The sequence below is a fragment of the Haliotis asinina genome, chromosome 9 (genome assembly GCF_037392515.1).
Source record: "Haliotis asinina isolate JCU_RB_2024 chromosome 9, JCU_Hal_asi_v2, whole genome shotgun sequence".
Classification (NCBI taxonomy): domain Eukaryota; kingdom Metazoa; phylum Mollusca; class Gastropoda; order Lepetellida; family Haliotidae; genus Haliotis; species Haliotis asinina.
In genome coordinates this window covers 24,342,124-24,360,683 of record NC_090288.1, presented here as the reverse complement: position 1 = coordinate 24,360,683, position 18,560 = coordinate 24,342,124, and the positions used below count along the sequence as shown (strand labels likewise).

The window sequence follows — 18,560 nt, the reverse complement described above, 5'->3', positions numbered from 1 at the left end:
GCTTGTTCGGCCATCAGTATGCTAGGGAGATGGTCACCCCTGGAAAACGATCGACTGAATGGGTCACGAGGTTACCCAAGGTGGTGTCGGCAATCAACCATGAAGTCACCCGTCTCACCGGTAAGAAACCGGCAGACGCTATCAAACTAAAATCAATAGTTGCAGAGTCGGCCACTCCATTGCGTGGGAAGGAGAAACAGATACCAGATAGGGCCCTAGTGAGGTATCTATACCAGCCGGGGGAACACGAGGGTGATAGCCGTAAGCGGGCCACCGATCCTATATGGTCAGTCAAAACTTACAACATAGATAAAGTGGATATGAAAGCCGACGAACCTAACTTATACTACTTGAGGGATGGGCCGGGTAGGGGGTTTGTAAGAGAAGAATTATTGATCGTACCGTACGGCACAGTGTTACCTCCAACACACGTTAAGTAGTAGGGGTAACAGTAGCAAGAGCTAAGGGCCCAACCAAAGCCTTATTTAGTAAATAAGGCTTTGTAGAGAATTTTCTTGAAAGTGTTTTAAAACCCCCATTGTATATACTACTCAGTGGAAGTACTTATCTCAATGTAGAAGTGGAGGTGCCTACCTTGGTGTAGCAGTGGAAGTACTTATCTCAATGTAGAAGTGGAGGGGCCTGCCTTGGTGTAGCAGTGGAAGTACTTATCTCAATGTAGAAGTGGAGGTGCCTACCTTGGTGTAGCAGTGGAGGTACTTATCTCAATGTAGAAGTGGAGGGGCCTGCCTTGGTGTAGCAGTGGAGGTACTTATCTCAATGTAGAAGTGGAGGGGCCTGCCTTGGTGTAGCAGTGGAAGTACTTATCTCAATGTAGAAGTGGAGGTGCCTGCCTTGGTGTAGCAGTGGAAGTACTTATCTCAATGTAGAAGTGGAGGTGCCTGCCTTGGTGTAGCAGTGGAAGTACTTATCTCAATGTAGAAGTGGAGGTGCCTGCCTTGGTGTAACAGTGAAAGTACTTATCTCAATGTAGAAGTGGAGGTGCCTGCCTTGGTGTAGCAGTGGAAGTACTTATCTCAATGTAGAAGTGGAGGGGCCTGCCTTGGTGTAGCAGTGGAAGTACTTATCTCAATGTAGAAGTGGAGGTGCCTGCCTTGGTGTAGCAGTGGAAGTACTTATCTCAATGTAGAAGTGGAGGGGCCTACCTTGGTGTAGCAGTGGAAGTACTTATCTCAATGTAGAAGTGGAGGTGCCTGCCTTGGTGTAGCAGTGGAAGTACTTATCTCAATGTAGAAGTGGAGGGGCCTACCTTGGTGTAGCAGTGGAAGTACTTATCTCAATGTAGAAGTGGAAGTGCCTACCTTCTTGCAGCATATCAGCATGAGCAGTGGAATGACTGTCACTTTGAACACTCTCACGCCAAGTGAAATGTTGGTTCCTCAACATATTTGCTCGTCTCTTGCGTTCTGTAGCTGATATTTTCATTGCACCATTCACTGCAGCCTGTATCTCTTGTCCTTGTAGCATGTGAATGAGAGCCTGTAAAACAGTAATAAAGGGAATATTTTGAATCATCAAAGCTAACTGAGGTCATAGTCTTGGAAGAAATAAATGGGTTTGGTGAATTTGAAACTCCTGGAATAGAGATTACTACACTGATATCCTTTATCTTACAGCAAGGTGTTAAAAACATTTAATCAGCAAAAGCAAGTCAAGATTCATTTAGAAGCATGTAATTTTTGTATACAAAACTGATATTTTATACTTTATCTTGACTCATGCTTATGTTTATCTCCTATGAATATGATAGTGGAACACTTGAATCCCTGGAAGTTCCCTGTAGTTCACTTACTTATGAGTTGTCTCCCTTGAATACTTTCCTGCCAAACAGTCACATAACTAACCATGCTTGTCTCTCTCTCCTGAATATGCCCATCACATGAATCTACTGGGAAACCCTCCTTCTGTGGGGAGGTTGGGACGGTTTTTAATCTTATCTTAAAAATTACACATTTTCCTTATCCTGACTCATGCTTATGATGCTTCCAGAATCTGATGGAATCAGTGTTGGGTAAGGCCATTTAGTGGATTCATCAGATGTCCTTAGATATGCCCTGTATCCCTTATGCCTCATGCTAGTATCATGAAATGATAATTCATGACAAAATCCATTATTAGTTTTAACCAATACAAGCAATACATTAGTATTCAAATATTAGGAAAATATAAATATAGAATATTAGTTTCATCATGTATCAGTAATAGCTTAGACAAAGACTCCTGTCAAAAGTAGTAAAGCTTATCTCACAGACATTCATTGAAAAAGGTATAAGTTATGACCACACAATTTCACAGATGTTCTAGAGTCAAAATCCTAGCCTGTGGTAATCAGAACTTCACTGTAAGACAAACCATTCACTAAGACAAGGGTTATGTCTAGACAGGTTAATAAACTGCTTTGATGAGGTAAACATGCCATCACCTACAATAAAATAACATTATGCAAACACCAGTTAAGGGTCGTTAAAGATCCAGCCCAGAGTAAGCAATCAAGCATCCAGTAAATGTGCCAACGAGATTAATGCCACTTAGAATAGGAATAAAAGATTAAGTACTCCCTCTGTCTGGTCACTGAAGGTTAATGTAGGACACCCCCTATATTTGTTTATTCTATATTCCATTGGCTATTGTAGGTTACACCCATTTTTGTATCAGTCAGCAAATCACAATCTTTGTATTGTTTAAATTGTAGTTAAATAGTCTCCAACTCCATTTGTCCATCAGTAGGGTTTAGACTCCGAACACAGGTCAGCTCTAGCCCTCAGCCCAGAGGGTTGTACCAACTCTCTGTGGCCACCCTTGTTGTATCCCCTGTAAATAAAATTGTAAGTAGCTTCTTGTGACTTCAGACTCTTTGCTGAGTTAATTCCCCCAAGCAAACCAGCACGCCAGTTAAGTAAGGGATTTCACTGGTACCCTCACTGGGACCCAGACCCGTATCATAACACAAGTCTGGTCCAAACTGTTGCCATGGACTCTCAACCAAAATTGTCAGGAGTAAAGGTTATCAACAAGTCAAAGTGGACTCCAGTACTCTTGAGTTCCTGTGGGATGGAAGCTATGGAGGTTCTAGTCCTTCTGCTTTGTAGGCCCACAGTATGATGACTCTCATTCAAAACAATATTGTCTTTCTTGAGACTTCTACACATGCCTCGTAGATAATGCTGGGAGGTGGAACTGCCTGTCCAGTTATCCAGGCAACTGATTCTTCACAACGAAATTTTATTGAAGCCCTAGATGTATTGCAGCACAGTCTCTTGTGTCAAATCTAGTTCGTCCAAAGTCCAGCACATGAAAACCAAAATGCCATGAATAGGACAAGTAGGAACAGAATTTTCTGTGAGAGTAGCTCAAAGGCAGTCTGCTCTAGTGGTTCATAGACATCACTCTTGAGCTGTTGTAGATCTAAGCTCAGATCACAGGCTGGTGCTCTGATTGTTTCCTGCTTGTCTTACAGCTTGAAGGAGCATAGTAGAGCAAGTAGTTCTCGCACTTTCATCAGCTTCATGCCAATCACAGCCTACCCAACATATTTAGCACCAATCATGTGGCCTACCCAATGTATCTAGCGCTAGGATGGACAGTCACCCCGGTTGGAAAGTTATCCCGTAACAGAGGCAAGTGAAACAATGTACTACAAGACTAACCGATACACAGCTATTCTATACGTGGTATGTAATGATGAAATATACATTTATGCACCCCCTTGCCCTGTACTTAGGATAGAATTTAACCCAGTTTTTCTACAATGGTAAAGTCTAGTTGCCGTTTGAGTTGATCGGCTTTTTGATGAACTTGTATCCTGTCATCCAAGTAGAAGGCACTGGGTAGACCTCAACGACCTAATAATGTTGCAATGTTCTTGGTCATTCATGTAAATAACCAGAAGTCCAACAATATTCAAAATGACAGGACATTCCACTGGAAGTGTCGACCTCTGAATAGGAATCTCAGGTATTTTCTTGACTTCTGATGATTTATGTGGTCTGCTGCAATTCTCCCAGTATCACTGGGGTGGAAGTATCCAGTCGTTCTGAGCCCCATCTTTAATGTCTTGATCCTCAGGAACTCCTGGGAGTGTGCCCTCTCCCAGAGTTGCGCCTGTTGTTTCAGGATGAACAACTGAAAAAGAGCTTCTCTCACCTTTGAGCTGGAGAATTTCTACTCCTTTGCAGGTCTTTGAATGTCATTTAGAAGTGAAAAATACATAAGAATGAAGATTTTTATGGATATCAACTTCTTTATGAGAGAACACAACGTTTCGGAGTTAATGCTTACTCCTTCATCAGGTGATTGAGAAAGGGATACAGAGGTGTATTTATATGTACAGGTAAAACAATAACAAAGTAACAAGTGGAATGAGTTAACGAAAGCTAGTATAAACAAGCACTGATAGGAAGCCGATAGTTAAGATAACAATGATGGAAGCCAATGGTAATGCATTACAGTTGATTGGATATGTTTACATAACATGATTGGGGATAAGGATGGAAGCCAATGGTGATACATTACGCATGATAGGATGATGTACATAACACACGATAGGGGGTGAGCATGTTACATGAGGGTTGGTGATGTACAAACACAAGTATGTACTCGGGTAGATAGGCTATACATGAATTACATAGATAGAATGTACACAGGTAGATGAGATTAATTTATCAATAAGTCCCAGGCACTTGGTAGGTACACTCCTTGGTCGCGGTTGATGGCTGGTTTCTGTCTCCGGATCTCGATGGCCTCTTGCAGTTTCCTTTGGCGCCAGTTGTTGTTGTTTGCCTTCTGCACTTCTGTAGGTTAATGCTCCATCCAATTCCTTGGAGGGAGATGCCAAGTCCAGACTGTTAGTAATGCAGGATGTAAACTCTGCTTCTGAGAAGACATAGTTTCCCTCTTCTTCTGTAAATATTCCCTCAGATATTTCTGGGTCCGGAGAACTCTGCCTTCACAAACCTTCCTTCTGTGATCCTTCCACTGAGGGTTCGAGGATGTGACTTGGTAGTCTCCAATAGTCTCCGGAACGTTTGTGCAACTATCTTCCTCCATGACAGCCAAGTCTCCCGAAGGTCAGGATTTTCTGGAATGTAAGCGTTTTACGAATGTTGACTACAGTCGTTGACTTACTGGATGAGGATGTAGATCTTTCCAAAACAAGTTCTTGAAGGCCCAAGCTACCTTTAATGTTGTTTGAGCTCTAACATGCCCCCCTTTCTTTCTGCATTGTAAAGTCACACAGGTCAAACTTCTGATTTGTAGACTGGAACTGATGTGGTGTGAATCAGGCATTCAAGAACACTGAGACGTCATCTGCAACTTCTTGTGACTGCGATGATGCTATGCTGGTGTGGTCTCTGATGACAGACATCTGTGTTGCAGGAGGCTGGTCTTCAAATAGCTGTGCAGCTGTCATGGTTGTAGAGGATGATCCTCGAACAGTGGAAGTGGTCTGTGTTGACGTTCTAGTAATTCTTACAGGAACAGTATTGTAGGATCAGCATAAATGTCTGCTTCGGCACGAGGCCCGATATCTACATTACACGACCTCTGATGATTCATGGTCGTACTGAAATAAGGTTCACGATGAAGATGGCTTCTTCTGCGCCACAGACAATGAGGACTTCTGCCATTTATTCTCTGATGATGTTGACTCAGTAGTAGCAAACCTCCTCTTTGATATGGCTAAGTCCTGACCAGCAACACATGACTGCCCCTGCAAGATACTTGGCAAATCACTTGCATTATGAATTTCAGCAGTGGTTAACAACAAACAGTTAGTGGTATTATCCCCATATTTATTAAGGATGGCAACTCATGGGTGATTTCAAGGGTACTACAAGATACTGAGGTGTTCCACTATCATTCGCATAGAAGAAGGAGATAAGCATAATAAGCATGACAACGAAAAAAACAAGTTATAAGATACATGGTATATGACAGGTGTGAGTGCAGTAATCTGTTTCATACAACTGCAGTAATCTGTTTCATACAACTGCAGTACTTACTGTTCATCTGGGTACAAATGAGAATAATGAATGTATAAACTGAAATCCTTTTTCACTTGTTTGAGTTTTGAAAATTGGGGTTTTTTTTTTCAAAACTCAAATATGTGAAAAAGGAACCATCTATGAGATCCATGTAATACACCATGAATAACCAACCAATTGGCTGATAACATGATGGCAGGTGTGTTTGGTCAAACAGTTTGAACTCTGAGAACAAATTGCTCAAATTATGACATTAGCAATCAGTGTTTTTGCAAGAAACAAAAGGGAATGCAAAACATGATGGAGGAAAACTAAATCTGCTTCAGAAGTGAGGAGGAGGAATCTGATACTCTGTGGAACATGTTTGCTCAATAGCATGAAGGCAAAATGTGAATTAACCATAATTTCAATGTGGACTTTCAGCTGGGTGACTGAGTGAGTGAGTTTAGTTTTACGCCACACTCTGCAATATTCCAGCTATATGGCGGCACTCTGTAAATAATTGAGTCTGGAGCTGACAATCGAGTGACCAACAACATGAGCATCAATCTGTGCAATTGGGAAACGATGACATGTGTCAACCAACGTGTTGCTGAAGGCCTATTCTACCCTGGGACCTTCATGGGTCGACTTTCAGCTGGCTGCCGAACTGCTGCCAATGTCTATATATGAATTGAGTATAAAACTATTTGCATATAACTTCCTCATCAACATCAACTTTCTAGTTAAAGGGATAATACTGTACAACTTGAGGTCTTTAATAATGTTACTTTGTCATGTTTCCCTAAAAGGCAAGAGTTTACCAATCACCTCTCTCTCCAAGTACTGTTTCCTCTCCAGCTCTCTCACCACCTGTATCTGCATGTCAAGTCGGTTGGTATCAGTACTATCAACTTCAGTCACAACTCCACTGGTCCTCATTGGGCGATGACCAGAACGTTGTTCCAGACGCTCTTTAGCTAAACTTTCAGACCTTGTCCGATCCCAGTTAAACCTGTTGAAAGACATTAATTCTCAAGAATATCACGGAAAAGTGGGATATATGTTGTCAACAAATTCGTTAAAGTCCTCTAAAAATGTCCTGTTTATAGGACTGAGGAGAAAGGAATTTTGTGGATTTGGTTATGTACACTGAACCATAAAGAAATGTCACTCTTTTTTGGAAATTGGTAATCAGTTTAATTTAATCACATGTAAGTACCATAGATAAATGCTGGAAACATTTCACAACTGACATGTTTGATCATCAATACTTATAAAACAGATTTCAGATAATTACAAGTCAAACTGACAACAGGTGGCTTGACAATGAGATCTGAAAGTCAATATTGTATATGGCCTCCTTGAGTATTGACAACAGTGTTGCATCATCTGTACATGGAGTGGATGAGACGGTTGATGAAGGCCATAGGAACTTGTGTCCATGCCTAGAGATACATCTGAGAGAATTAGCTGCACTTGACGGCCTTGGTCACACATCATTGAACCTCCTCTGCATATTGTCCCACAAGTGTTCTATCAGGTTTAAGTCTGGACTGAGAGTAGGCCATTGAAGGGTTTGTATGCTGTGGAGATGGAGAAAGTCTTGTTGCTCTGCCATCAGCTGTTGAGATGGACTACTGTTTTTCATTGGAGACGACTACAGTTCACCACTCCCGGTGATGCCAATTCCATTGATGTGTGGCCCACTGGAGATGAGCATGACGATGTCAAACAGTGAGGCTCTTGACATCTGACATTTCTCTGCCCCAAACGCCTCAGTACTGTGTCGTCACTGATTGGTCTCTGGTGATTGTCCATGAAAACAATTTTACAGGTGATGAAGGACAATCTGCTGATTTTGCCTCAACATTGTCGCAGGCGTTCTTCCACTGTGAGGATAGTCAGCTATGCTTCCAGTGGCTTGGACTTGTTGCTGCAGGTGGTATGTTTTTCGAACATGAACATTCTTCCTAAAAGCTTGGACCCTCTGTTACCTTGATAATCATGGCATGTCGCTACTGTTAAACAGTGAATGATTCGTGTATATTCAGTGGCTCTTCTTATAGGTATGACACCTTGGGATGCATGTGCATCGTCATTTACATGAAATAAGCAAAAACAATCATCCCATCATTACATTAGTATCTGCAATTTGATGACATGTTTTTTTGTATCAAATACAGAATCTGAAAGCAAATTTTCTTGAACACTGGCTACAAACCAGGTTTAGCTGACACGTAGAAAGTGAAAAAATAATTAAGATTAAATTTTTGGTAGGGTGATGTTTCTTTTCCAATTCAGTATATAATTCAGTGAGTTTTTTATCCATGTCTGAATTAACATAAACTCATTCATCGACATTGACAACAGTTTTTTTTCATCAAAAGCAGCCTTGAACCGACAGATTTGTCTTATATCAGATTTGACCTAAATTTTATTTATTTATTTATTTATTTAGTTTCAATATTATTAATTGAATTTATAATCTCAAAACCAATCAGTTCCAGTTCTATGGTAAAACATACAAAAGTAATCAAGTCTGCAATATTTACATGAAGACACCATCCTGTATTTATACTATAATAGCTCTCTAAAAGGTGGTTTTGTATAACCTGTATGCCCATCCTGAACATAACAGAACCCATCATTTTTTACATTTTATGCCTGTTTACATTATCTCAAAGACATAAATCAAGATGAGACAAGATAAACAACAAAAACAAGGGCCTCATAAAATCTGATTTGTTCATTAGTGGTGTTTATGGGAATATTAACAAACACAAATGATAGTATTGCAGCAAAGTGAAGTCAGACAATCAAGGTCCTCTTCCTTCAGGAAAACCACCAGTCATTCAACAATTTTACCATTGTCTATTGTGCCATTACAAGGGCACATTCACCAAATGCTGTCACAAAAATAACACACAAGTATAGTGACTCTGGGTGTGAGCATGGAAAAATTGTTACAATACGTACTTGCCACATAAAGAAATATCTCAACAATATCAAAGGTACATATAAACTTTCATGGAGGGATCATGAAACCATAACAACTTGGGAGAAAAGTGAAAAGTGAAAAGTCAATCAATGACGTCATGAGACCACAGGAGGGAGAATGGGTCAAACAACCATGTCAAAAGCTCAATAACAGGTATGTCCACCATCGGCATTGAGAACAGCAGTGCATCAATGACCCATAGAAGGAAGGCTTGTGGTATGTCACACCAGATTCTCTCAAGTTCTGTTGCAAGGTGAAAGACGTTATCTGGCAGATGAGAAGATGGGAGAAATCCAGTGAATTTGCAGGCCAAGGCAGTAAGTTAACGTTGTGGTGTTGCAAGAAATCCACAGCAACCCTTGTTGTATGAGGGCAGGCATTGGCCACAACATTGCGGAAAAGGAATTGCCACAAGTTGAAGAATCTGATCCCTGTAGCCCACACCAGTTAAGTTGTCCTCAAAGGAGTTCTTTGGTGTGCTGTTATTCCACCCCAAATCATCACGAAACCACCACCACCACCACCACCAAAGCGATTCGTCTCCAAGACACAGGCCTGAGCATAACGTTCTCTATAGGCATATTGACGTCCATCACTATGGGAAATGTTCAACCTGGATTCATCTGTAAAAACAACATTTCTCCACCAAAACAAGGGTCTGCGGACATGATTTCTGCACCACACTTGGCAAGCTGCTTGATGACGTTGTGTCAGGATAGATCATATGGCAGGATGTCGTGGTCTGATCCTGTGATGACATAAACGTTGTGAATACGGTGAAGTCCTTGGGATGGTCCAGGCAGTCATCACTGCAGTCTGAAACCTGTGGTGAAGATAGGTCACCCTTATTCATCTGTCCTGTGTAGGCATTGTTATACGTGGACGTCCAGAACATGGCCGATCAATGACATCATTTGTGTTCTGGTAGCATCTCATCAGTGCAGAAATTCTGTTCCAGTGGCAGTGGATATGTGCAGTCAGATGTCGTTGAGACATTCCCCTTGGAGACGTTGAGACCATCCCAATGGCCTCATGATGTTGTGCAGACCTTATCCTTTGCATGCTGTGTGTTTCAATTTTAATGATCTCAAGGGCAGGGGCTGAGCTTTCTAAAGCGACAGTCTTTTGTGTCATTCATTTGCTCCGTTTCTCTGTCCCGGAATGCATGTGCAACAATGTATTGCTCGCTTCAAGGATGAAACCACTGATGTTACGGAATGTGGCAAGTACATACATGTTGGATACATGTCACTTATCTTAAAGTTTAAATCCTTATGTGTCTACACAGGTTTGATAAATTTAGTTTTTAAATTTTTGTATGCACAGTTTCTTTATCTATATCATGGAATAATAATTTATACAAAAATTCATTGATTACCACTACAAGCGTTATACATTAGGATTCAGATATTGGGAAATATATATATAGAATATTAATTTCATCAGGATCAGTAGTAGAAAAAGACACCAGCTTAAAGCATAAACTAATTTCATAGATATACAATTCCACAAGGGTTTCAAATTACAAGTGCATTGTTTAAAGATGTTTGTACATAACTCTTAGCCTGAGTTATTCAAAACGCCACGACTAGACAAACCGTTCATTAAGACAAAAGCTGAATCTAGACAGTTTAATGAGCCTCTTTGAAGAAAACATATCATTAGTACAACAGTGTGCAAACATTTTTAATTTGGGTCATTAAGCCATGGCCCAGTGAAGCACATCTATTGTAATCCAAGCAATTATACCTGACACATCAAAACAGGCTTGTTTAGATCTAGCCCGAGCATACATTAAATGTGCCAGCGGGATTAATGTCACTTAAGATAGGATTAATAGGACCAACCCCCTCCCCCCACCTCTGCCTGGTTATTTCAATAGGTCACACCCTACTCTGTATATTCAGTATTTCATTGGCTATTATAGGGCATACCCATTTTGTATCTTTTAACGAACCATAATCCTTTTTTTTGTTTCAAGTTAAGATAAATAAGTCACTAATTCCAAGTATTGGGCAGAAGGGTTTAGACTTCCAACTCAGACCAACTCTAGCCCTCAGCCCAGAGAGTTGTACCGACTCTCTGTGGCTACCATTGTTATTCTATTTCTTGTTAATACGAGGATTCTTATTATCAAGGATTAATATAAATCATTCTGTAATCCGCAATGTCAAATCATTTCCCATGGTAACCCAGGGTAGATATGTCCAATTAAATTGCTAGTCAGTCTGTAGCTATTGAACCAGGACCCAGGGCCAAAGACTTATCTCACCTTTGTGAGGATTCAAAACTAAAATAATTGACAATCTGAGGACCCAGCACCAGTCGTAATTGTATCAGGCCAGCAGTTTCAGTAATTTCTTCAGTAATTTAATTTTCTTTTTCATCTGGAATCTTTCCCTGTTGTTTTTCTTTATTAATGTTTGGGAATCATGCCTGATCCTTCATGTTATGATAACTTACGGTTTCACTTCCTAGTATTTCAGTGCTTTGCACTGCCAGTCTTTAACCCCCTGGATGCAGATTTTGTTTCAGCTGCACATTTGCATAAGGTTTGAGAATATTAATTATTAAAATCTAAATATTTTAGATATTTAAATACTTACCTTACCATAGGTCTATAGCATATTACCTCAAGCTTTGGAGCTGAATTGCCATTCAATCTAGCATGGCTACCTCACAATTGACGACTGTCATGATACGGAAGTATCTGGATCTCCCCACTGTGCATGCGCGCTGACTCCACAAGATCTTCACTTTTACTTCCTGCTCTGAAGAGTCCGTAGTGGGGAGGAGCATCCAGCGTTGGGAGCGACTGATCGCCCCATGGTAAGGTAAGTATTTAAATATCTAAAATATTTAGATTTTAATAAATATTTTACTTACCTTACCATAGGTCTATAGCATATGGATACAACAGACAGGACGGCGGTATAGGACTCTTGAGGACTGTCAGTATCTAAGATCCTACATATGCCTTGTTGCAGCCAGACCACTATTGATTCTCTCTGCATGCCAAACTGCCGCAGGTCTCTCGTGAAGGTCACTGGAACCAGAATCAGAGTAGTAGGTCACCCAATGACTTACAGCTAAAAGCACTGCTTCCAGCTCAAGATTGTTGATGTGCCAGTTTGCTTCTGTGTCGGACCAAAGCCCCGAGACTGTTCGATTGCTGAGATGCGCACCCCAACCCTGGAGTGATGCGTCGACAAATAGTTCATGGTCCTGCACAAACTTGGTCAAACAAACTCCGTCGCAGACATTTGACTCGATCGTCCACCAGTGCAGGTATTGGTGTACTGTGCCTGTTGGTGTACTGTACGGGAGGAGGTACCTCTGTAACGGACGTAACATCAGATGCCCCCTGCTTGTTAAGCGACTACGTCAGAAGGCCTAACAGAGACTGCCACTTTCTGAGGAGCAATGGTTCTGACAGACCCCTCATTATGAACTGGGAGATCTTTCCCCATCAGCTGAGGGTGATCTGAACACGATCGTACTGTGTCTGGAACAGGCCCCCAATAAACACCAACTCCTGCGTGGGCTGTAAATGCGACTTTTCCCGGTTGATCATCCACCCTAACTGTTCTAGGAGACGGATGGTAAAGTCCACCTGTCTGCGTAGCAACTGAGGTTTGCACTGGTTGAGCAGACAGTAGTCTATGTATGGGTCAAACTCTATTTGCCTGAAATGAAGAAACCAACTGATGTGTGTTGTGATTCTGGTAAATAGCCATGGGGCCGTGGAAATACAAACCTCAGAAACTTCCTGTGAGCTGGTGTAGATGGGGACATGCAGGTAGGCATCCTGTATGTCGAGAATGCACAGCCACCAACCTGGAGTCAATTTGAGGAGCACCTGTTCTAGAGACACCATCTTGAAGTGTGGAGGCTCCATCAGGTAACAGTCATTGCACACTGCCAGGTTGTGGATCGTGTAGTTTGTCGGAGTCAACAACTGACACTACGCCTCTGAATCCTCCCATGTTGCCGGCTGAGACGTCAATGGTGGAGACTGTACAACAGGTAGTTTGTCGCCCTTTTTTAGTATTCTGGAAACATAGGGATCCTTGAGGACCAGTTCCTCCAAAAGATGCCCAGTCTCCTGCCTACTGGTGTAGCGAACACTGGCACGGCTGGGGGCTTAGAGTAGGGGTGCTTACCCTTCCCTCTGCCAGGTGTGGCAGGGGCATCCCTGGTTGTATCAGCTGGCCTGCGATGCTCAGATGTTGTGAAGCCTTGGCCGCGACCTCTCGTAAAGGCAGATCTGACTGAAGCTTGTCTCGGGATGTACCGTCTCTTGCCTCTGCCGCGCAATCCCGATTTATCTCAAAAGGTAGATGCTAGAGCTTCAAATGCCGATAAAGACACCTCTGTGTTCTTCAATTTGGCATGTTCTTTATACACCTCCAGAAGGGCCTCTCCAAAGAGGACTTGAGAGGAGAATGGAGTCCTAATCAGGTGTCACTTAAACTCTTCTTTCCAAGAACATTCATCCAGGAACCCCATTCTGCATATGACAGTCATCATTGCCAGTGCTGTCCAGACGTGTCCTAACAAGTCATGCAACACTTTACCCTGCCACAGGAACAAGGACAGTAGGTGTTCCAAACGGGACTCATTAGGCTCCGTTAAATCTACAGCTGCTGCCGAAGTAGCCGATGTTAATGCTGATACCGGCTTTAGCATGCGTCATAACCCCGTATCAATAGCCTGTAATTTGGAGTCTTGAATCTTTTAAGAGGTGGAAGATAATCTCTTGATGGCTTCGTCCAATACTGCCCCGGAATCTGAGAAATCAAGGCTATGTACTTTGTAGTCTTGTTTCCTTGACGTAGGCACCCAAATGGCCGCGTTCAACGATAACCTGGCAAAATCCTCATTTAATGAAGAAATGGCGTCAGCCACCATAGGGTGTGGCGGAATCAACAGTTCAGGTTCCACCCTAATCGTCTTGGAGCTGTCCAGCCCCGGCACACTCTGGGAGCCTATCCGCAATCCAATTGTAAATGGCAGACAATGGCAAATATGATCCCTCTTCCTTTTCCAATTGCGTAGAGTCCTCCTCGTAACCTGGGGTGAAATATTGTTTATCACCAGAATTCCATGAAACATTTGACTTTTGCTCCGGTGCCTGCTTCCTACGTGTTGCTCCCGGAGATCTGGATCATGAGCCCCGACTCCAGCGTCTGTAGTGGAGGGATCTGCCTCTATGCTCCGGTGATCTGGATGTGACCTGTGCTACTCCTGGGACTTCTGGAATGAGATCTTCATGTTATCACTAGTCAAAGTCAAAGAATGCAGGAGACCGAGACATTCTCCTTAATTGTTGTGTCTCCCTCTTCCTCACTACCGCCAAGCATGCCTTGAAATCCGCAATAGATAGCATTGCACACGCTGCACACGCTGCACACCGCTGTAGGAGGGAGCAGGACACAGTAGCACAATCCGAAAAGGGTGTGGGTCCTTGCTGGACTTCAAACCTTTGCAAACTTCACAATGGTGGTGTGTCATCCACAATCACTGTAAAAAATCCAAATAACAACGTGATAATAAGGGTAGAAGTAAAAATGGCTCCCCGTGCAACAGCATGCTTGCAATAGACAAGTGAAATAACTGCCATGTTGAAAAAGACAGCAGAATTTACTCTAAAAACAGTATTTAGAGACAAAAAACTAGCTACAGCGGACAAAAACCCAGTCCACTAACAAAGCAAAAAACCGATCCGGTAATAAATACGGAGGCAACTGTGAAAATAAGTGACATGTAACATGTCTCATATGAGGTAGCTGACAAGTGTACAATAACATAAATATACGTTAAAATTGACACAAGGATTGAAAAATATACATACCACACATAAAATCCCTGAAAGAAATAGTGTAGAGGTGAAGAAAGGTTAAACTTTATTAAACCTGAAAAAACATTTTCACAATTCAACCATGTCTTGATCAGACGACGCTTGAAGTAAAAGTGAAGTTCTCGTGGAGTCTGTGTGTATGCGCAGTGGGGAGATCCAGATACTTCCATATCATGACAGTCGTCGTTTGCGAGGTAGCCATGCTAAATTGAACGGCAATTCAACTCCGTCTAGATCTCCTATTAAGCGAAGCTTGAGGTAATATGCTATAAACCTATGGTAAGGTAAGTAAAAAAATATTTAGAATATTAGATTTCCTATCTGTTGGTATAAATATAAGTGTGACTACCTCAGCAGTTTGAGAAATAGACACTTCTGACTGTAGTCCAAAAGTTTTGTATGTGTTAAAAAACAGTAAATTTCTCCATTTTTATCTTGCACCGATAAACGCACTCAGTTACAGATTTTTTATTTGCCATTTTATGGAAAGTGAGAGCGAAGAAAATAAAGCTTGATATCTGAACGACATGAATGTATATGAAATGGATTTATGAGCTAATGCACAATGTGATACACACAAGATTAAAAATGACCCCTAATAAATAAAATGGATTTTCTTCTATGACATCAAATGCTGACAGAGGCAATGCACATATAAAGATAAGGGGCATAATTCCGCCAGTGTAACTTTGATCACATGGAGACAATTTCTTGTGGATACAGACACCATATTTCCGTTATGTTTAGTACACCGTGCACCAACCTATTCCAATACAAAATTCCCAATGTGAGCAGATACCTTTTGGTAGTTTCAAAATTCATGAAAAAAGATGTCAATGTCCTACACGAGAAAGCAAGTAATTGTGATTTGGATGCCCTATCCGATACATAAGTTCGCTCCCAGATTCCCATATTCTCCTGTTTGTGTAGGGGCATTTTGACTGTTTGCATCATTATTAATAGAGTAACAGCCGCATTTGCAAATGTAATGAAATTACTGAAAACTGTACAACATTTTAGTTGAGGTCATGGATGTTTTGTGCATTTTGTGACATCAGACAAAGATAACACTGGTTTGCTGATCAGTAAATATCTCACCTAATTTCCACTGAATGTGTAAAACGTCTTGCCTTCTATGTAAAAAATCCAACACTCTTTAGACAAAACATAAAATGAATGGTTTAACTGTTGAAATAGTGCCCTGAATATATAAACAATTAAACAGTTTTAATGCATATCTTATTGTGGGCAACACACGCACCTGTTTGGTATTAATTTAATGTAAATGAAAAATAATATGTCACAGCACCTGCATATTTATTAAGGATATAAATATATAGATATTCTTTGTTTATGATTATGATTATTTCTCTTCATATGAATGCAATTAAAGGTGTCAAATGATTGCAATATAAGGTTTGTCCAAATTAAGACATGACCTGGCTTATGCATTGTTTATGTTTGATATCCTATCATCACTATACGCTTTAATAAAATTTGAATTGATGTTATTATTGAAAACAATGATAATGAACCATAAAATGTTTCTGACAAACACGCACCTGGTCAATAAATATTCATAATTGTTTTATCTATAAAAGGACACACAATAATTAAATGAGCAAATCAGGATAAATATGTGTGCCTGTACATTTCATAAATGTATAAATCATTTTCATTAATATTATCCTTTTTACTTATAAGGTTTATTAACATGTTCAAATGAAACTGCAATGTACTGAATACTGTACATCACAGGAACTATACTGCACGTTGCAGCAATGGCTACATGTGATTTCCTAACACTTGTGTAAAGGCTTAAAATATGGTATAATACACTCAATGTGTTGATTTCCCATGTAAACACTATTAAAAAAATCGAGACCTTTCAAAGAATGAAAAGGCATATCCTATGTCCATGTATGGATCACATTTAGTTCCTTATTTTGGCCAAAGGTAAGTTTCAAAATTTAGTTCATTGGTTTTTCAGTTTCATTTATATGACAGCTCTGCACATGTTAATTTCCACTGTACAACAGAGCAATTTTGATTACTCTTGTTCAACCGACCTTAACCTCAAAGAAACTGCCTAATATATGCAACAATGTTGACATATGACATCACTACCGATGACTGATTTCTGATGAAATGATGGCTCTGGTGACCGTTATCATTCTGTGTAATTTTGCATCTGTGATGACGTCACACTGCATGGAAACTTTTACTGTGTCTATTTTTAATTTGTTATTTCTTGCAATGATACTCTTCCCCTGCATATTCTATACGTATTGAGTCATTGTAAGCAATGATTAAACAGCTGGATGTCGGAAAATTTCTGAAAATGCTATGTAGTGTAAAATCAAGAGTTTGCTTACATTTGAAACTAGTGCAGTCTTTCAAGCACAGTGTTCGTATTCACACCCAATATGCTTTGTTATATTTTATCTAGAGAGTTGGTATGTATGGCAACAACTATTTGTACTTTGATTTTAAGATGTATGGGGAATTCAATGATACATTTGTGATGTATGTGATGTAATTGGTGTCTCAAAACCAGCCTTCACAAAACATGATTTTGTAAACACTGTCCAATATCGCAGAAAGCACACTTCAGTGTTCATGCAAGTGTATTTTCAAAAACATCCCAACCAGTTCTGGGTTCATTGGCAACATTTCAGAAATATCTTTACTGGTTACATGAAAACTTGATATCAGTGATCATTAATATGCTATTTTTTAAATTCAAAACTTTCAGTAAATATCCGATTTTCACCTTTCAAAATATACAGCAAATAACATTGTGAATTGTGAATTTGTACTGTATGAAAAATGGCAACATTTACAATGGAGCCTACCTTGAGAGGTTATTTTATACACTTTAGCTTCATCTGGGGTAATAGTAGATGGTATCAAGAAACAAGGAATTTCCCAAAGAATTCTTAACTGTGAAGTATATATATGTGTGTGGTATATTTAGAATTTTATTTGACTTGAAAGTGATGGATGAAGAGGAAGGACATATATGTCCCTGTGGCATCCAGGGGTTAACAAATAAAAACGTCTCTCTGTGTAGGATTCACTAACTGATTTCGTAGAAACAGTGTGAAAATGCATAGTGTAGTCTATTTTAAATCCTGCTGGCGGCAACAAGCCCTGATGGTTCTAGATACTCATGCTGAAGATGCTCTGCACAACAGGATAAAGACTGTCTATGACAGTACTGAGAAGTGTTGATGTAGATCTTCAACATTATCAGGCCCAGTTATGGAAGATGTTATGAGAGAGTATTTTCTGTAATATGTATTGTTATTGATTAAGTATAGTTATTGTTGGGTCACATTTTGTATCACGGTGATAGTATTTAGCAGCATGCCGTTTAAGGTAGTGCTTCAGAGTTGCCTCCCCTTAGGTGCTCTTCTGCATATGAGTATGTGTTTTCCACTGCTGGTAAACACGAGGCTGATCGGAATGCTCCAGAATCAATGATTGTGTACATATAAGGCTGGTTGTTGTGTTGACGAGACACAAAGAGACTTACTCTGGAAGTCTGCCTACAACCAAGACAGACCACATGCTGCATAACATTTGGTAGTACTGTTTCTCACTCTCACTGAAAACCAAGACTTTGGTGAGTTGATATTATATCTGTGACCTATTAATTTAGATTTGACTCATTGTATTAGAAACCTCTATCGTGAATCTTTTTATCTTGCTC

General features: G+C 40.5%; 1 protein-coding gene across 1 annotated transcript in view; it reads right to left on the bottom strand.

Annotated features, from left to right (window-relative positions):
• LOC137295791 (ciliary rootlet coiled-coil protein 2-like) overlaps positions 1-18,560 on the bottom strand; it is a 205,512-nt gene that overhangs the window by 166,092 nt on the left and 20,860 nt on the right. The window contains exons 7-8 of the mRNA XM_067827340.1: positions 6,816-6,999; positions 1,323-1,500 (exon numbers count right to left, since the gene is read on the bottom strand). Of these exons, the coding sequence (XP_067683441.1) occupies positions 1,323-1,500; positions 6,816-6,999 (362 nt within the window). The remainder of the gene's footprint in view (positions 1-1,322; positions 1,501-6,815; positions 7,000-18,560) is intronic.